Source organism: Pyxicephalus adspersus, chromosome 6, assembly GCF_032062135.1.
Source record: "Pyxicephalus adspersus chromosome 6, UCB_Pads_2.0, whole genome shotgun sequence".
Taxonomy (NCBI): Eukaryota; Metazoa; Chordata; class Amphibia; order Anura; family Pyxicephalidae; genus Pyxicephalus; species Pyxicephalus adspersus.
The window spans coordinates 94,451,565-94,467,889 of NC_092863.1; the positions used below are offsets into that span (position 1 = coordinate 94,451,565).

The 16,325-nt window shown below is 37.8% G+C and overlaps 1 protein-coding gene across 1 annotated transcript in view; it reads right to left on the reverse strand.

Moving 5' to 3' along the window:
• The window catches only part of PLCXD3 (phosphatidylinositol specific phospholipase C X domain containing 3), a 74,852-nt gene that overhangs the window by 18,535 nt on the left and 39,992 nt on the right, over window positions 1-16,325 (reverse strand). The window contains exon 2 of the mRNA XM_072416643.1: window positions 12,919-13,627. Within this exon, the coding sequence (XP_072272744.1) occupies window positions 12,919-13,627 (709 nt within the window). The remainder of the gene's footprint in view (window positions 1-12,918; window positions 13,628-16,325) is intronic.

Here is a 16,325-nt window from a genome sequence, read left to right on the forward strand (position 1 = left end):
ACAATCATATAGCTCTTGAGAGTTGTCTGGCTTTCGCGGTGTGCGTACATGAGCTACACTCAATGTGAAATATATATGGAAACATTGAACAAGATTTAAAAAGCAGTTTTTCTGTTCAGCTGTCATTATGGCTGCTGGATTCCGTTTTCTAAGTTCTTATGGTGGTCATGGAAACAGTTTTTTTTTCTCAGAATTCCATAATTCATGACCAGAATTGCTGACACCAGACATGTCATATGTAGCAGAATTGTCACAACACAAGGCAGACAATTAAAAAGAAACAACACGATCTGATTCGAAAAGACAAATTTAATCAGATTTTCTGTCACGCATTGTTCTTACATGATTGTTACAAATGGTTATGGGCCTATACATATGTGCATATAACACATTTTATCAATTGCTTTATAACTTTAAAAAAACATGGAACTGATTTTTATTGTGTTTATGTATCCAGCATATTTTTATTGACAAATTCCTTTGTTTTTGTTGTGATTACATTTTATATAACCTTTATTTTAGGCATAACTCCATGAAGAACAATAAATTATTCCCATGCACCCAAGCTAATATTGAAATATTCTTGAGTTTGGTAAGTAAACTTTTACTTCTTGTTGTGTCTACAGGAAAGAAAATATCTTCTATAAGCCTAACAAGCATTGCTTACACTAGCCTAAAATAATGGTTTTAATGTTATGATTCAACATTTCCACTGCCAGAGGCAAAAAGGATACAGTGGAAAAAAGCCACTTGCAACAAGCTAACTTAAAATCCCTTTTGTCAGCAGAATTTACACTAAGAGCCTGATTTATGAAAGCTCTCCAAGGCTGGAGAGAATACACTTTCAGAAGTGAAGCTGGGTGATCCAGAAAAAAATGGAATGGATTTTTAAAAATTATTTGCTTTTTACTGACAAACCTTTTGAATCCTGGACCAGATCCATTCCAGGTTTGCTGGATCACCCAGCTTCACTGATGAAAGTGTATTCTCTCCAGCCTTGGAGAGCTTTCATAAATCAGGGCCTATGTGTAAGATTCTGGTCAAATTAACAACCATCAATGTACACTGATGGTTCCTGATACTACTTATACTTATCCCCAGTGAACCTCTATTGCCCTGGTATCGGCTGTGGTTACAGCTAATTGGAGGCATGTGCCTCCAATTATCTGTAACCGCAAAGTTCCCACGGTCCCGGGATCCCACAATGACATTATGAGTTCATAATGTCATTGTTGGATAACCTGTCAAAAAATAAAAAAGTTAAATAAAAACACAAACTAATTAAATTAATTAAACATTAAATTTTCTAAACTTTTTTTTTTTCTTTCAGAATTTTTTCCATTGAATCGTGTTTGAATTCGAACAGCGATACTCAGTTTAAATATAAGGACAACCTGAATTCGAACACCAACCCGAATTTGCCACTCTTCTTCAGTCCACCCATGTCCATCAAGCCGCTCTATCTGCCAGACAGCTGATGCTGAAGTGTTTCACCTTTCCTATTTTCCTTCATCAACCTTTTTTCTTTTCTTTCCACCCTGCCCCATCAAGATTCTTTCACTGCCCCGACTGGCTTCCAAGCCATTCCTCTTCCACTTACCCTACCCCAAATGATCTGATCTTTTCAAGATTTGCCCCCTGGCAAGCAACTACTTTCTTTCCTCCCTTTCAAGTCACCTGTCTTCCTGGTTCCCTGCTGTGTAATAGGTTAAAATAAAACTACTTCCAAGTTACCATAAATGGTAGGTAGGCATTGCTAAAACCTGAGAAAAGAGGGTTTTTTTGGCAAACAATATAGCATTTGATTAAACAATCAGTAAGAATATTTGCTAGCACAACTAGCACAGTTTAATTTTTTAAAATTTTTTTTAGATGTTTTCAAGGTGTTGCAATCCAGGCAGCATCATGTAGCAGAAAGAGAGTAAGTCTCGGCTCCCGATGCATTTTGCTACGTGGATTCTTCGGGGATAAGTAAGATAAGGTAGCATATGATGTGTCCAAGGAAATCAAAAGTGTGGATGGATCGCTTGATTGGAGAATTGGTTAAATTGTGTCACAGGTAAGTGTGCCTGTTTTAACAGGAAACAGGTGTCATCAGGCTGGGTCCCCTATGGGGACAGTGTAGGACTGGGGGAATGTATTCCACCTAAACTGTATGAAATATATGAACTAACCCATTGCTCACACGTACTAAGATATTCACTCATTTTAAGGGAACCCTCGACTACCTACACATCTGTGCCCTGTAAATTTGCTTTTATGCCGCCACCTCTATTCCTCCCTTTTCGCTTTAACAAACCCGTTCATATAATTGTAAGCAGGTGAATAGCAGAAAACTATAAATAGACTAGTTTGTAATATATCCAAAGTGTAGCTGAGCCGCATCCCTACATTACCCTAATACAAGAGCAAAAAGAATCACATGTGGTTTATTGGGGCTAAAAATGCACTAGACAAAAAATATTTATAAAAAAATAAAAATATTAATAATTAATTTGCACATTAGTCCAATATCATAATTGTTATGGCAACCTCCAATAATGTTTTAGCTGATCAGAAATTCAGTCTATCAGTGTAATAGCAATGTGTTTATATTTTGCTAAGGCAACAGTGACCTCAACGTGTTTTGTGTATACTGTACTTCCTCAGGAGATATGTAAAGTGGCAGCTATAAACCATAAGAAAAGAAAATATCAATATTCAATCAATTCAATTAAAACTTAAAAATTAAATAGATTATATAGAACATTCTGGTAATAACTGCAAAAACCCATGTCTGTATGCATGCATAGCAATACTCAATTATAACTGTAACTATAAAAAAAAAGAGTTGCAAAAATTTATGTTTCACAATTGTGCTTTTAATGATTTATTGTATTTTTCTTTAAAAAATATAGCTTTGTTAAAGATGTAAAAACAGTTGCACTAATATTGTAGGATTAAGCACCATCTTTAAATGCAAGGTTCTGTATTTTTTAGTAAATCTTTTACAAAATGTCAAGGCTGTAAGTGATATATGAAAAAAATTATAATAATAAAAAATTGGAAAAATTCTTCAGCCTATTGATTGGAAAAAATGGAGGTTAAATCTGGCAGCGTTACATTAAAGTAGATGCAGTTTTTAGCTACTGTCACATTCATTTTTAAACTAGAATTTTTGTAATTTATTTTGGAATGCAAACAATTTATTTTCCTAGACAATATTGGCAAAATAAACCTTATTTGAACTTATGAGATGTATATTCCTTTTCTTTAAAGAAGTCAGCGTTGTGGGTCATAAACTGTAATTTAAAAAAGATTCAACAGATTAGATGCACTTGGTTTTATAATGTATTTATAACAGCCTTTCCAATTTCTTTTTATACTTATGCTCTAGAGTTTTCTTCTGCCAATTTCTGACTTGGCATAAACTTTGCCAACTAATCACACTGTGAAATGAAAAGCTTTTTTGTTTCGTTATATTGGTACTTTTGGAACAAAACACGAGTAAAGCTGGCAGGATGCATCCAGATGCCTCTGAATACATTTTACAGAAAATTCTATAAATAACTTCTATGAATTGAGCAGTTCTGAAACTTGTTCAAAGGCACTTTTGTGCAACAATGGTATGAGAACTGGCGGAGGAGACAATGCATGAATATCACAAATATTTTTCTTGTCTTTTTAAGCAGAAAAGGCTTGGAGGATTAAGTTCAGCATACAGAATTAATGTGCTATGTACTTTACGGATCAGCCCACCCAAAAAGTCATATTTTAAATATAGTTGGTGCTTGGTGGTCTGTTGGAATGCACACCATTGGTTGTAGAAAATCAACACATGATGATTAAATAAATCTAACTGTTGGTGAGCCTTGGTGGGGTTTGACTTAGAAATGTCCCTGAGAACAAAACTGGCGGGGAGGTGTTGACCAAGCAGCCATCTCTTAGAGGTCTACTTCAAAGACTTCTGCAGTTATTCTGCCTGGTTTATGAACATGACAACTATTTTATAACCCTCAAAAGAACTTTGACCAACTGGTCAGATGAGTCAGGGGACTTGCCCCCTATACGACAGTGCCATCTGCTGGAGGATGTCAACAGGCACACATGAACAGAAGATCCCAGAAGTAGGGTTGGGAGGACACCTGAGTGTGACAATGGGTGAACCTATTTATAGTAGAAAAGGTTTGATGACGCACAAGCTTTACATTTTACTAAATAACATTGAATGAACCCAAATCAGCTCATACGACTTGTGCGATAAGACTACATGCAGCCTGACAATTTTGAGGTTAGCTTCCTCTTCTGTTTCTGCCACAGCTCCTGTATACTACTTTTATCCTTTTGATATAATTCACTTTACCAGGTGAACAGTCTAAACTTCTTTAGTAAATCAACTCAATTGATCAAAACAGGTACTCATTGATAATATACTACAGCTTACTTTCAAACATTTAATGTCAATTCTATCAAAAGCAGCTAGTCAGCTAATATAAATTTACATGTAAGGCCCTGGTCCACCGCCAGTGCTCACCAGACGCCAATTTCCTGATCTAACTCTGCACTCTTCACCTAAAGCAAGCCTCCACTCAATCTTGGAGGCTAGTTGCACCATCCCACTATCCCAGCACACAATTGCCCCCAGGACGATTGTGTGCAAAGAATGGCCTCTGGATTGAAAGAAGACCAAAAGCCCACAAGAGTCTGAGGATACAATGGGAAGTCAGGGTCAGTAACCAAGTAATCCACACAGTTAATCACACTTCTAGCAGTTCAGCCAGGCTAAATGGTACAACTGGCAACTGGTTCCTGAAAGACCCATTTTCGAGTGACTTGTGACACAAATGTAGACGATGTAGTTGCAGTATGAGAAGTATTGGGGAATCTGTTATAAGGTTGGTTATCTCCCAGAATGAAAGTCCTGGTTCTGGTGAGGGTCTCAGCTGGTAGAACAGTAGCTGTTTAATGACTCTCTACAATGTGTTACCATATTGTAAACAATGGTCATTGGGAGTCTGGGAGTTGAGATGCTATAAAGAACCAGTTGTTAATGGCAGGGCAAGAACTAATGTTCATAGCCATGAGCTAATGCACTCGTTGGCTGAAGCACATTCTCTAAAATCCCCCCTAGCTGTGAACAGTTTCAGTGTATGTGCTGGGGATGCTGAGATAGAAGCATGGATGGCTAACGAGGATCTGGGGATGCTGCAAGCATCAGAGCAGAGGACAGGCAGAAAATTGTTTGATCTCCTTTGTTACTGCAAGTGACACCGTTAAAGGTTATACACAGGGTGCAGTTAGCTGAGTTGGCATATGGTGCTGGATCAACAGCCAAATAAGCATCCCCCATCAGTGAATTATTAAAGCTCTCCAAGGCTGGAGAGAATAAACTTTCATCTGTGAAGCTGGGTGATCCAGCAAACCTGCAATGGATTTCCTGAAAGTCATTAGCTACTTGTAAGCAAATGCTTTCAATTCTGAGCCAGATCCATTCCAGGTTTGCTGGATCACCCAGCTTCACTGATGAAAGTGTATCCATGTATCCTCTCCAGCCTTGGAGAGCTTTAATAAATCAGGGCCAATGTATATAACAAATCATGGTCAAATTTAATTTTTTTTTTAAAAAGGAAAAAATACATTTGTTTGCTAAATTTTGATTTGATAAATTACAAAGCAGATTTAACTTGTACTTAGATTAGACCCTTAAGACGTCCAGAGCAGTTTACTGTGTAAAATAAATGATATTGATGCTCATAAGTAGATAAGTGTGTTACAAACAGCATGCCTTTGACAGCTCTGATCTGACAAATGCAGTTCCAGGAAATAAACTAGGGGTCACTTGAGTATAAACCGAGATTATTTCTTTTTAATGGCAATTTCAGGTTAAAAAAAAACTTGATTTATTCTTGAGTATAAACAGTCCTCTATTAATATTAATTTTTATCATTAAAAACTTTTATGTATAGGGCACCAACATAATATTAAAGCAGCTAATCAGCTGCTAGAAATATATAAAAAAAACATTTTTTTGAATAAGAAAAAAATTGTATATGTAATTTTACTATCCAAGTTACAAAGCAAACTGGACTTGTAGATAAGGTTCTTAAGAAGTCCAGATTAATTTGCAATATAAAAAAATCGTAATGCAGAATCTTTTTTTTTTCAGACCGAACGCCATGCAATTTATAGGTAATGTGTTTGAAATAACCCCCTCTTCATCTCCGCGCACAAAGACTGATGAGCGGCTATCTAAAACATTCAACATCTGAAGTCACTGCCCCCTATTAAAACATGAATTGTAGATGTCTGGATGGGGAAGATGAATTAAATGACTGATGAACAATTATTTGATGGCTTGTTTCACTGCATAAATCCCTCGTACCCCTCCTCCATGTATGTGTTACATGTCTACATAATCACTGTTGTCTGATTACATTTCTTATTGTACTGACTGTCTGCAGGTCCTGCGGAGCTTTTCCCCTGTAGCTGTATAATGTGTTCGTCTTCTTTAGGGTTTATATTAAGCAGAACTTCAGGGAATCAATAAAATACCTTTTAGTCCACTTATGTATTCATAGACAAAGACATTAACTGTATTTGTAAATGTTACTGGTGTAAGTACATAAATCACATTTGTAATACCTGCTAGTACAATTACATGAATTGTATTTGTATAGATAGCTAGTCCAGGTACATGAATCTGTACGTGAAAACAGTTCATTATAATTTTTGTTCTGCTTTTGCCTGTACGGCAGTAGACTGGGAGATGTATGGATCCTACTCTGAGCCAATTGGTGCTTCATTGCCTTAAACAGTGCTGTGTAACACCATAAACATGATTCCAGAGTGGGAGGGACAGAGGGTTGCCCCTATCCAGTGGCAGGGCAGGGGTGTAGTTGAAAAAAAAAAGAGGGAGCACGGTACTATCCATAGTAAACGCATGCGCATTATTGTTATGTAAACCTGCCCACCCTACTACATCCCTGCCTATGTGTCCATCGCAGGCTCAAACATGTTCAAACTTGCAATTCCATATGGGAGACATGGTCCCCGGCTCTGGCCGGTCCTTCTCCTGATACGTCTCCTGTAAAGAATTGCAGGCCCAGAGATTGGGCAGGTTGTCTCTCTGAACAGGTCTGAGCCTGCGATGGGAAATTGGGCGGGTTCTGGTATCATGATGTCACTCTTGGGGAAGTTTTTTCCACTTTGAGTGACACAGTGATGCAGTGGGGTCAGAGCCACGGACCCCCAAAAAATTATTTGGAAAATAACAGTGGCCATGACCATTCCCCCAAAAAAGTGAGGGCACGGCGTTCCCAGCCTTGCCCATCCCACTACACCCCTGTGGCAGGCGTAGCCAACAGCGAGACCCTGTGAAGATCTAACTTAACCCCCCCCCCTCTACTGAACCAACTTGGACCCCTGTGGTCTAGAAGGGGGCCTGGGGCTTTTGTGCAGTGCAGTGCAGCAATTCAAATAAATACAAAGTGTGTAATTGGTAAATTCAAACTCTCATTTTGTATTGGATTGAATACAAACTCCTGTATCCAATCCAATACAAAATAATACAAAATAAATACAAAGTATATAACTGGTAAATTCAAATTCATATTTTGTATTGGATTGGATACAAACTCGTGTATCCAATCCAATACAAAATAATATAAAATTAATACAAAGTGTGTAATTGGTAAATTCAAATGCTCATTTTGTATTGGATTGAATACAAACTCCCGTATCCAATCCAATACAAAAAAATAAAAAAAAATAAAATAAAAGTAAATAACTTGGAAATTCAAATTCATATTTTGCACTGGATTGGATACAAACTCCCGTATCCAATCAAATACAAAATAATTCAAAACAAACTCCAATAAATACACAATCAAAGTTTTAAAAATTGCCACACTAGGGAGGTGTTTTAGAATAATATAGTACTTTACAATATACAGAGTTATTGCTTTTTCAGTATTTTCAGTATTTTTGATTTATTTATGTAGTCATGTTTAAGCTGATTTTTGTGTTTTTCCTTTAATTTTATTAAAAGTATTTTTTTTTTTACATGATTGTGTGTTTCAAACATTTTTTATATTCATAATATCTACTAGAACCCCTGTTCGGACATATTTCTGTAAGTTACAGGTCTACAATTTAAAAAAAAAATTTAATGAAAAACAGTGGATCACTTTTGGTACAGAAATCTAAACCTCAGTGTAACGCTCAGGAGGTTAATATTGTGTTCATTCAATAGGGCATTGATGTGGAGTAAAGGACTGAATGAGGTTATGAGATTGATTTACCTAAATTATCATAGCAAAACTCCCTTGTAAGAGATATTTAACTTAATAAATAAAATGATGTCCTGCTGACTTCAACCATCCAATCATGTCCAAAAAAAGCTATTTTTGTAGATTTCCCTGCAAGTATTTGGGTTTTCTTTACACGGTGAACTATAGCCACATTCCCTAATATAAGTGAATTGTTTTACTTTGCATGGTTTTAGTAAACTCCAGGATTTGGGCTTCAGCTCTGAATAACATACATTACTGCTTTCGTACCAATATTTGCCATCTTAAGCTTTTTTTGGCCCACATCTGCTTATCTTCCTTCCAAATGGGGACAGTTTCACAAAAACCATTTCTAATATCATTAATAGATTTAGGATGTGTGTCACTATTAGCCAATATTCATAAAAGAACTCTATAAAGACAAAAGACCCATTTGGAAGCACATACAGAATCAAAAAAAGTGGGCAGGATTTAAAGATTTTAAATTAATAATTAAATATCTGCCTGGGGTTCAGCTTTCAACCAAACATTTCACCCAATTCTTCCCACAAACCAGCCATATTTGTGAAGCCCTTCTGCTTTACAGAACTAAAACACACAAATGTCCTATAACAATCAGCTTTACGTATTAAGTGTTCTACATTGACTTTCTGTAGAGTGACCAAACAGGGATCCATCTTCTAGCTAGAGCAATGAAATATGAGAAAAAAACAAAATTGGTCCTCAAGTTGATTTTTCTCTTCAATGGCTTCATCATTCTTCTGCTAAATAAGTAGAGATCACATAAACAACCACATATGGCAGCACAGGAGAGACCACATGACCTATTAAAAATTAGGGTTAATGAGAGGGCTGTCACATGACCTATTCCAATGTTGCTGTAATAGCCTGCCACATATTGGCCATTTATATTCAGAAATTGAAGAAATGTGCTTGCGTGAAAACCACTCTGTAAATTTGTAATATGGAAAGAAAATAGATGTTACCTTCAGAAACTAGATTAATTCCCTTCTTCATTGTACTCTACAAAGATGACAGCTTTGATCTGACCATCTGTTATGGACTTTACTTTTACTTTATTTTGCTCCCGTGATACTGAATATCGCTGATGTACATAAATGATACATATTTTAGCTGGGTAGTACGAGGTCTTTTCTAATGTAAATAGGAGGAATACAATTTTCTTTTATGAAGCTGGTTACCATGGATGTGGCTGACGGAGAACAAAGCTTTCAAGGATTGCTAATTTATCTACAAAGGAGAAAACAATTGAGATATTTTTTCTACAGTGATGTTTAGAGGCGAATAGAACTTGCTATGACTCTGCAACACAAGGAACAAAAAAAGTATATTAGCCAAAGCTCTTAAACCGCAAATTGTAGTGAAACACTGCCAAATAATATCTTTTCTGACATGTGAAGGAAGTGAAATTTGAAGTTTTATTTTGGTACACTGTTGATCCTTTCAAGTCATTTTTTACAGCTGATGTGAAGGCAAAAATGGAAATCCACCAATCGGAAGTGAAAGCTCAATGTATTGATGAAGGATGTGGGGCAACTGCTACATTAAGAGCAAAGTGACTTTGGCTACAGATAGCCAACCCCTACCAGCATGTACACTAATTCAATCTGCCTCCAATTATGTCTCCCTATACCACTAAGGCCCTGCCAATGGAGCAAGACCTTTAAACTTTTTACATTAAATTCAAAACACATGTATGGGTGTGTTTCTGTGTTTTCCAAAGAGGGAAGTGATGGGAATGGGGAAGGTGGTGGTGTGATATCATTACCCTTGCCTTAAGCGAATGGTATCCAATTTGGTTATCCCCAATCGCAATCCAACTGTTTTGGCTAAATAATGAATGTTGTCACAGGACAACTGAACAAATGTCATACTTTCACCCAAGGTGAGCATGACCATTCATTTTGGGCAACTATTACCTCTGACATGTGTACTAGCCAAAGCTCTACACTGGAGCTTACAGGGATAATTCTGCAGGGAAGGTTTTATGGGAATGTGGGTGGGTAAGTATAACAGCCCAAAGGGTGGGGGTCACTTTACCCAGACAAGGCAACACCCTCTAGATTAGCAGAACTTCCTAAAACTTTTTTTCCAAGAGTTAAAGGCCTATGAGTTTATTTGTTGCTGTCTGGAAGCCCTTATGAGATTGCCTTCACTTCTAGTCCTAAAGACTGAAGACTAAATTAGGGATAATGCTCTAAATTGAACAACATTTTCATCCCAGCTATCCCTAGAATAGAGACCACCTATTGGAGAATATTCCCTTCCTCATTGCCCTCGCTTTCGGTCTCAGTGATAAAAGTCACCAGGAAAAATAAAGGGTGTGAATCTCCCCAGTGGAGACGAAGATAGGAAAAAAAAATTGACTATGTGCCTAAAAAATGTTGCCATTACTTACACTTTACATTGTTTTGCTAAGGATTTACCAATGTTGCCATTCAAGGGACCTGTTGAAATGTTATTTTACTCAACTTGTACCGCTATTGTAAACATTTTTTAAACTGGATTAAATTAGAAAATGTGTCAATCCAATTGTGCACAAAAAAAAACTGGGAAAAGGCCCTAGCAGTTTGAAAGTTGTGGTTGCCATTTTTCCTCTAGTTTTTAATACTTATACACACAAAAATGTAGATGTATTTTTTATGTAGACCTCTCCCCTCCAGGAGAGGCCAGTTATGCCCGGGTTTCTCCTAGTGATCTGGCAAAGAACCCACAAAGACCCATGCAAATCTATTTGTTAGGCATTCTTTCTACAGCATGGGTTCCACTGTGAATCACAGTCTCAAATTTACCACCCATAGGATCTTCAGCACCTGAGTATCTCTTCCTAGGGTCCCATGCTTTAGCTCCCTCCAGCAGAAATCAAGTCCATGACAACTGTAATTCTAGCTTATCCCCTTCAGTGGTCCAGTTACCAAAATCCCTCCTTGGCCTAGCCTCTTGGCCCCTCGGACAGCAGAACCTAACTTCTTGACTTCCATAGCTTAGTGAAGGCCCCTGTTCTCATACTTAGTTCTCCTCCTTTAAAATTGTACCAGACTCCCTCCTAAAACGGTAACCAAAAACTGTCATAATTTATTCACCTGGACTGTCATTGGCTCCTACCTTACTATATCCAGGTGCCTGCATGGCAACAGAAGGTAGCAAGCCATCACCTGATGAGAACTAGAACTGTGCAGAATGCACCTAAGTCAACCCTGTAAATGCTGAAAGGACCTTACTATACTTAAAGGGTGCTACAATTAGTAGCCACAAAGTATAAACCAACTTTGTGTGAAACCCAGAAATTACCTTGCAAAAATAGGAGTGACATAATTACTGGTCTACACACTTTGGCAAAGCAGAACCAGTGAGAGGGACCAAGCAGGTCCAACCACTATGGGTTGCCTGCAAAAAACTACAGGGGGCAGATACAAGACCAGCACAAGAAGAGGAGGCAACAATGACAGGTCTTTGCTACAGAACACTCCTGCACATGAGCAATGTGCAGAGATTTTTGCATTCTTGATAACTGCACAGATCTTGATGATATATGCAAAGGACTAAGGTTTGTTAGGATGTTGGTTATAGAAAGAACATTGTTGTGTGAACCCTATAATGGCTGGCAAGGTTTTGGCTGCCTTTTTATTGAATAGGATACCTGATCAAATATTCACCTTCTCTTAACTGTAAAATCCTGCTCAATAAACCATCTACTGTATAACAACAGTTGGAATAAAGAGAGCAAAATCTAAAGACACAGCAATATTTCTGACTACCCTGAGGACGTTCTTTTTCGTAGTGAGCAGAATGTGACAAGGTCACCAAGACCTCTGCACAGCTGTGAGGGTTCCTCATTCAGGGCTCAGAAGGAAACCAGTTACTTCATAACTTTCTTAAGGAAAATGACTACAAATACAGTATTGGGTAAAATACTTTAAAGGACACATCATGGAAATTAGGACTATCAATGACAGCAGGTCTAAAAAATCAGTTTCCTCCCACATCCCACAAACATGCCATTAGGGTAATTGGTTTCCTCTCAAAATTGTTCTTAGACTGTAATAAAGACATATGATTATGGTAGGAACATTAGATTGTGAGCCCCTCTGAGGGACAGCTAGTGGCATGACTGTGGGCTGCATAATATGGCAGCGCTAAATAAATACAAGTTTATATTAATAGAGGCAATGTAAATTTGACAGCAAATCTGAACATAGCCCATACCTCCAAGCATGCTTGTTTACCCAGTCCCTAGCTGACTTGACCCAGAATACCTTCTGGTTTAGCTATCCTCTGGTGTTGTACATTTTTTAGCATTTTGATTTTATGGCTCCCCCCAGATAAAAGCATTTACTGGATACTCAGGCCTGAGAACTATCACATGTGCCTCCTCATTCTTGTAAACCCCTCAGATTACCCTTTTAAATATACAGTATCAGGTTACATTCACAGCAATGCCATTTAGCTTTATAAATGAATATCTACAAAACATGAATTGGTGTTGGAAAAACATCAGGAAAACATTGCACTACCAAATTTGAAATCTTAGCTCTAAGTTCCTCTCTAATGATAGTTTTGTATTTATAACCAGAAGTGACAGTCAAAAGGTGACTTAATAAACATTAACAAAACTGTTGGTTTCTCTTACCGTTCTGTAATAGTTTCCCTTAGTCCACTGGCAACTCCTTTGACAACAGTACTAGCTTTTGGTGTTAATACCACCTGAGAAATGAAAAATGAGCCTTTCTTCCTCCGTTCAGTAATGGATGACTGTAGAAATTGAATAAGTTTTTCAGTATCTGTGGTATTGGCCCATAGGGCTGGCATCATTTGCCCTGGCCAGAGAAATGGAACCTCAAGTGCCACGGGACTGTGGTAGAACACCAAAATTTGGTAGTTCCGTTCCCAAAGATAATGAAGACTTACTTCTTGGGCAAAGATAGCTGGGCATGTCTTGTTTCCAAATATGTCCTTTAGCATCTGGACCAGATTTTCATGATGGTATTTTTGCATTCCATAAAAATGGTTGAAGTCCAGAAATACCACTTCCTTCGGGTGAGTGTTCAAAAAAGCATTAATTTCTTCAAGACCTTCATTAACTTTGGCACTAAACAATCCATGAGCAAAATATAATTCATTATCAGGGTCTCTAGGTTTCGTCGAAATCCGAAGATCAAAATATCTTATTCCAGCTTCCAGTTGGCTTCTAAAGTTCATTGTTTGGGTGGCCAACCACTTTCTCATGAGCTTTTTGGCAACTGTTCCAAAAACAGACACAAAGTTCTGCACAGTCTCTGGTTGTTCTGGTCCGACTGGAGATGCCTCATCGATGTAAAAGCTGAAGGAGTCATGTGATCCTGAAATACAAGAAAAATCTATAATTCTCAGCCAAAAGCAAAGAGTAAACAAGAACATTAAGTATTGGCACATGACAACCACAACATTTTAAATACTGGTTAAGTGCTGGTTAAACCATGAAAGCTACCACATGACTGGATGTTATGGTGAGCAGCACTATTATCTTTTTACCATTTTGTAAAAATAAATCAGTCCTTTTTTTGCAGCTTAGGTCTACCCTTTACATATACCTTCAGATCACACTCAAGACATTAAACTTTCATATGTTCACAAAGACCTGGTGACTAATATTCTGTAGTCCACCTCTTCGGCAGTCGGCAGCACAGGATAAGCCCAAACAAAGGTTCTACTTACCAAATTTCTACTTTCCTGATTGCCTTTCTCTTGACTTAAGTCCCTTAACGTGTGACCTGGGATATACAGTTCAGATGGCCAGGCTTCTTTCTAACTTTGTAACCTACAAAAATACTGAAACTACTAGGTCAGTAATAAAGCTAAAACAAGTACTAATCTTGGAAGAAGCTCAATAATGGCGGCCTCATTTTTGTCTCTCTAGGTACTAAAATGATTTGAGGCAAAAAAAAAATAATCTACTGAAACACTGGACATGCCAGGACTCTCCAAACAAAGCACATGTCAGTATTCTGTCACAAGTTTTTTTTACTCAAATTGTGGCCTAGAACAAATAGTAAAGCTTGGCACTTTTCGCTTGGACACTTATGGATGTCAGTTACCCTGTATTTCTGAAGCCAAAGGAACACTAATTAGGTGCCATAATTAAAATTTAGCATAGGAGCAAATTAAGAACTTTAATTCCTGTGTTTGATCAGCTTCTGGCTGCAGCTTTTTACTGTTGATTTTGTTAGCTTTCTAATAAAGGTGCTGCCTAAAAATGTTGAAAAATCCTTGATTCTTGTTCCTTTGTCATTTAGAAACCATTTTTCTATACTGGCATAGGAAGTAAACAGGAAGGATCCCTGTGGCAAGAACAAATGCTACTGGACGTAAGTAAAGCTAGGAAAGAAAAGGCAACACTACGGATGCTAATATCTATTTAAGATCTTCAGTGAGTTGCAGAATTCTGTTTGGTCAACCACAGTTTTTAATGGGAACCATTTTTGAGCGAGGCTGCGGTGAAACGCGTAGTGGTTCCTGAAAAAGTGACAAGTCAAGTGTCGGAAGAACTGTGCTGTGGCCACAACCGTAGCTTTGTGCAAATGTGGTTACCATGCATTTTTTCACTGCTAGTTTTAAAGGACCCTAATAAATTACCTACTTTTAGCCATAAATAACTTTAATAAATCAGGGCCTGAAAGTCTGTCTGAACAAAATCCTAAAACACCCAGAATGCATTTAGCTGGTTTAAACTAAAAAATTCAGTTGAGCTTTACAGTTCCTGTGTGGAAAATGTTGAGACATTTTTTTTCTAAGTTCAATACAACAAAAGAACCCAGCTGAAGTACTTTTACAATAAACTGACAAACTCCAGCATAAGAAAACCTTTAAAAGCTGTGATTGTTGCATGCAATTTAAATGTGAAAATGATTCACAAATGTGGAATTTTACCATAAGTGGTTATACTTCTGTGTTCGTCTCCACTCTAAAGCCGGAGGGGTTTCGGCCGGTAATTGCTGGGCATCAGTTATCTCACTGGTGACTAATGATCTGTCAGGGCACGGAAACAAAGTGGGTATGTAATATATCCCACCTCGATAATCAGAGCGGGCTGACAATGACATTGCAGATTCACCTGCCATAATAGATACAGAAGATATACAATGCCATAGAGACAGTCAGCCTGCTGTGACTATAAACTGGATGTTCCCAGTGTACAAACACAATTCTTCCAAAGAACTCGTTAGAGAAAAAAAGTTTTATTCATGGCTCTATATATTATATATCTGTCTATTTATCTAGACTTCGCTATACAAATTTTTAGAGCTATAGTTTCTGTCTTAACAGCCTGAGAACCCTCCAACCCACATGAAATGGTAAACCTAAGGACCAATCCTTTCATCCCCAAACTGCCCTCCTACCTCTAGACCCACTACCCCATTGTGTATCAGTTTTGCTTTTTTTCATTCTTAGCTTTTCTTGCTGGTTTTTGGTCTATTCATGTGTGCAGATGGAGGATCTTTTACAAAATGCAATGGTCAGTGCATTTTTCTGCAGCATTACACTGTGAATAATGGGTTACTTTGGATTCTTAGCTCTATGCACTAATAAAATATGGCCTCGGTCTTCCTGTTTAAGTAGCCCTGTACATCACTCAACCAAGTAGGCTGAGGTCACCTAGTGACAGGAAGCTTTTACTGTAGGGAACAGCAAAAGAAAGCAAGGGCGTTTTGCAGCCACAGCTGCTTTTAATATTCTTACAAATTCAATTTGTCAAAGAAGAACATTAGGCCCAGCATTGAATAATGTTGCTTAACACTATTCAGTTTGCTACTAACTAGTTCACCACTGCACATATTGACTGTAAACAGCCTATACGCCCAGTGTCATGGATCATATTAGTGAGTGTTCTCGTTGGGACCTTCCTTGACACCCCCAGACAATGAGAACACTTACCACTGCTTGTAACCACTGTACAAGATGGGTTGTAAGAAATATGACAGTGTGCATTCCTTTTGGCTGGTGATTATCTGGGGCAACCCAATGACATCAGTAGTATTCGGACCCTGGCGACCAGCCAAT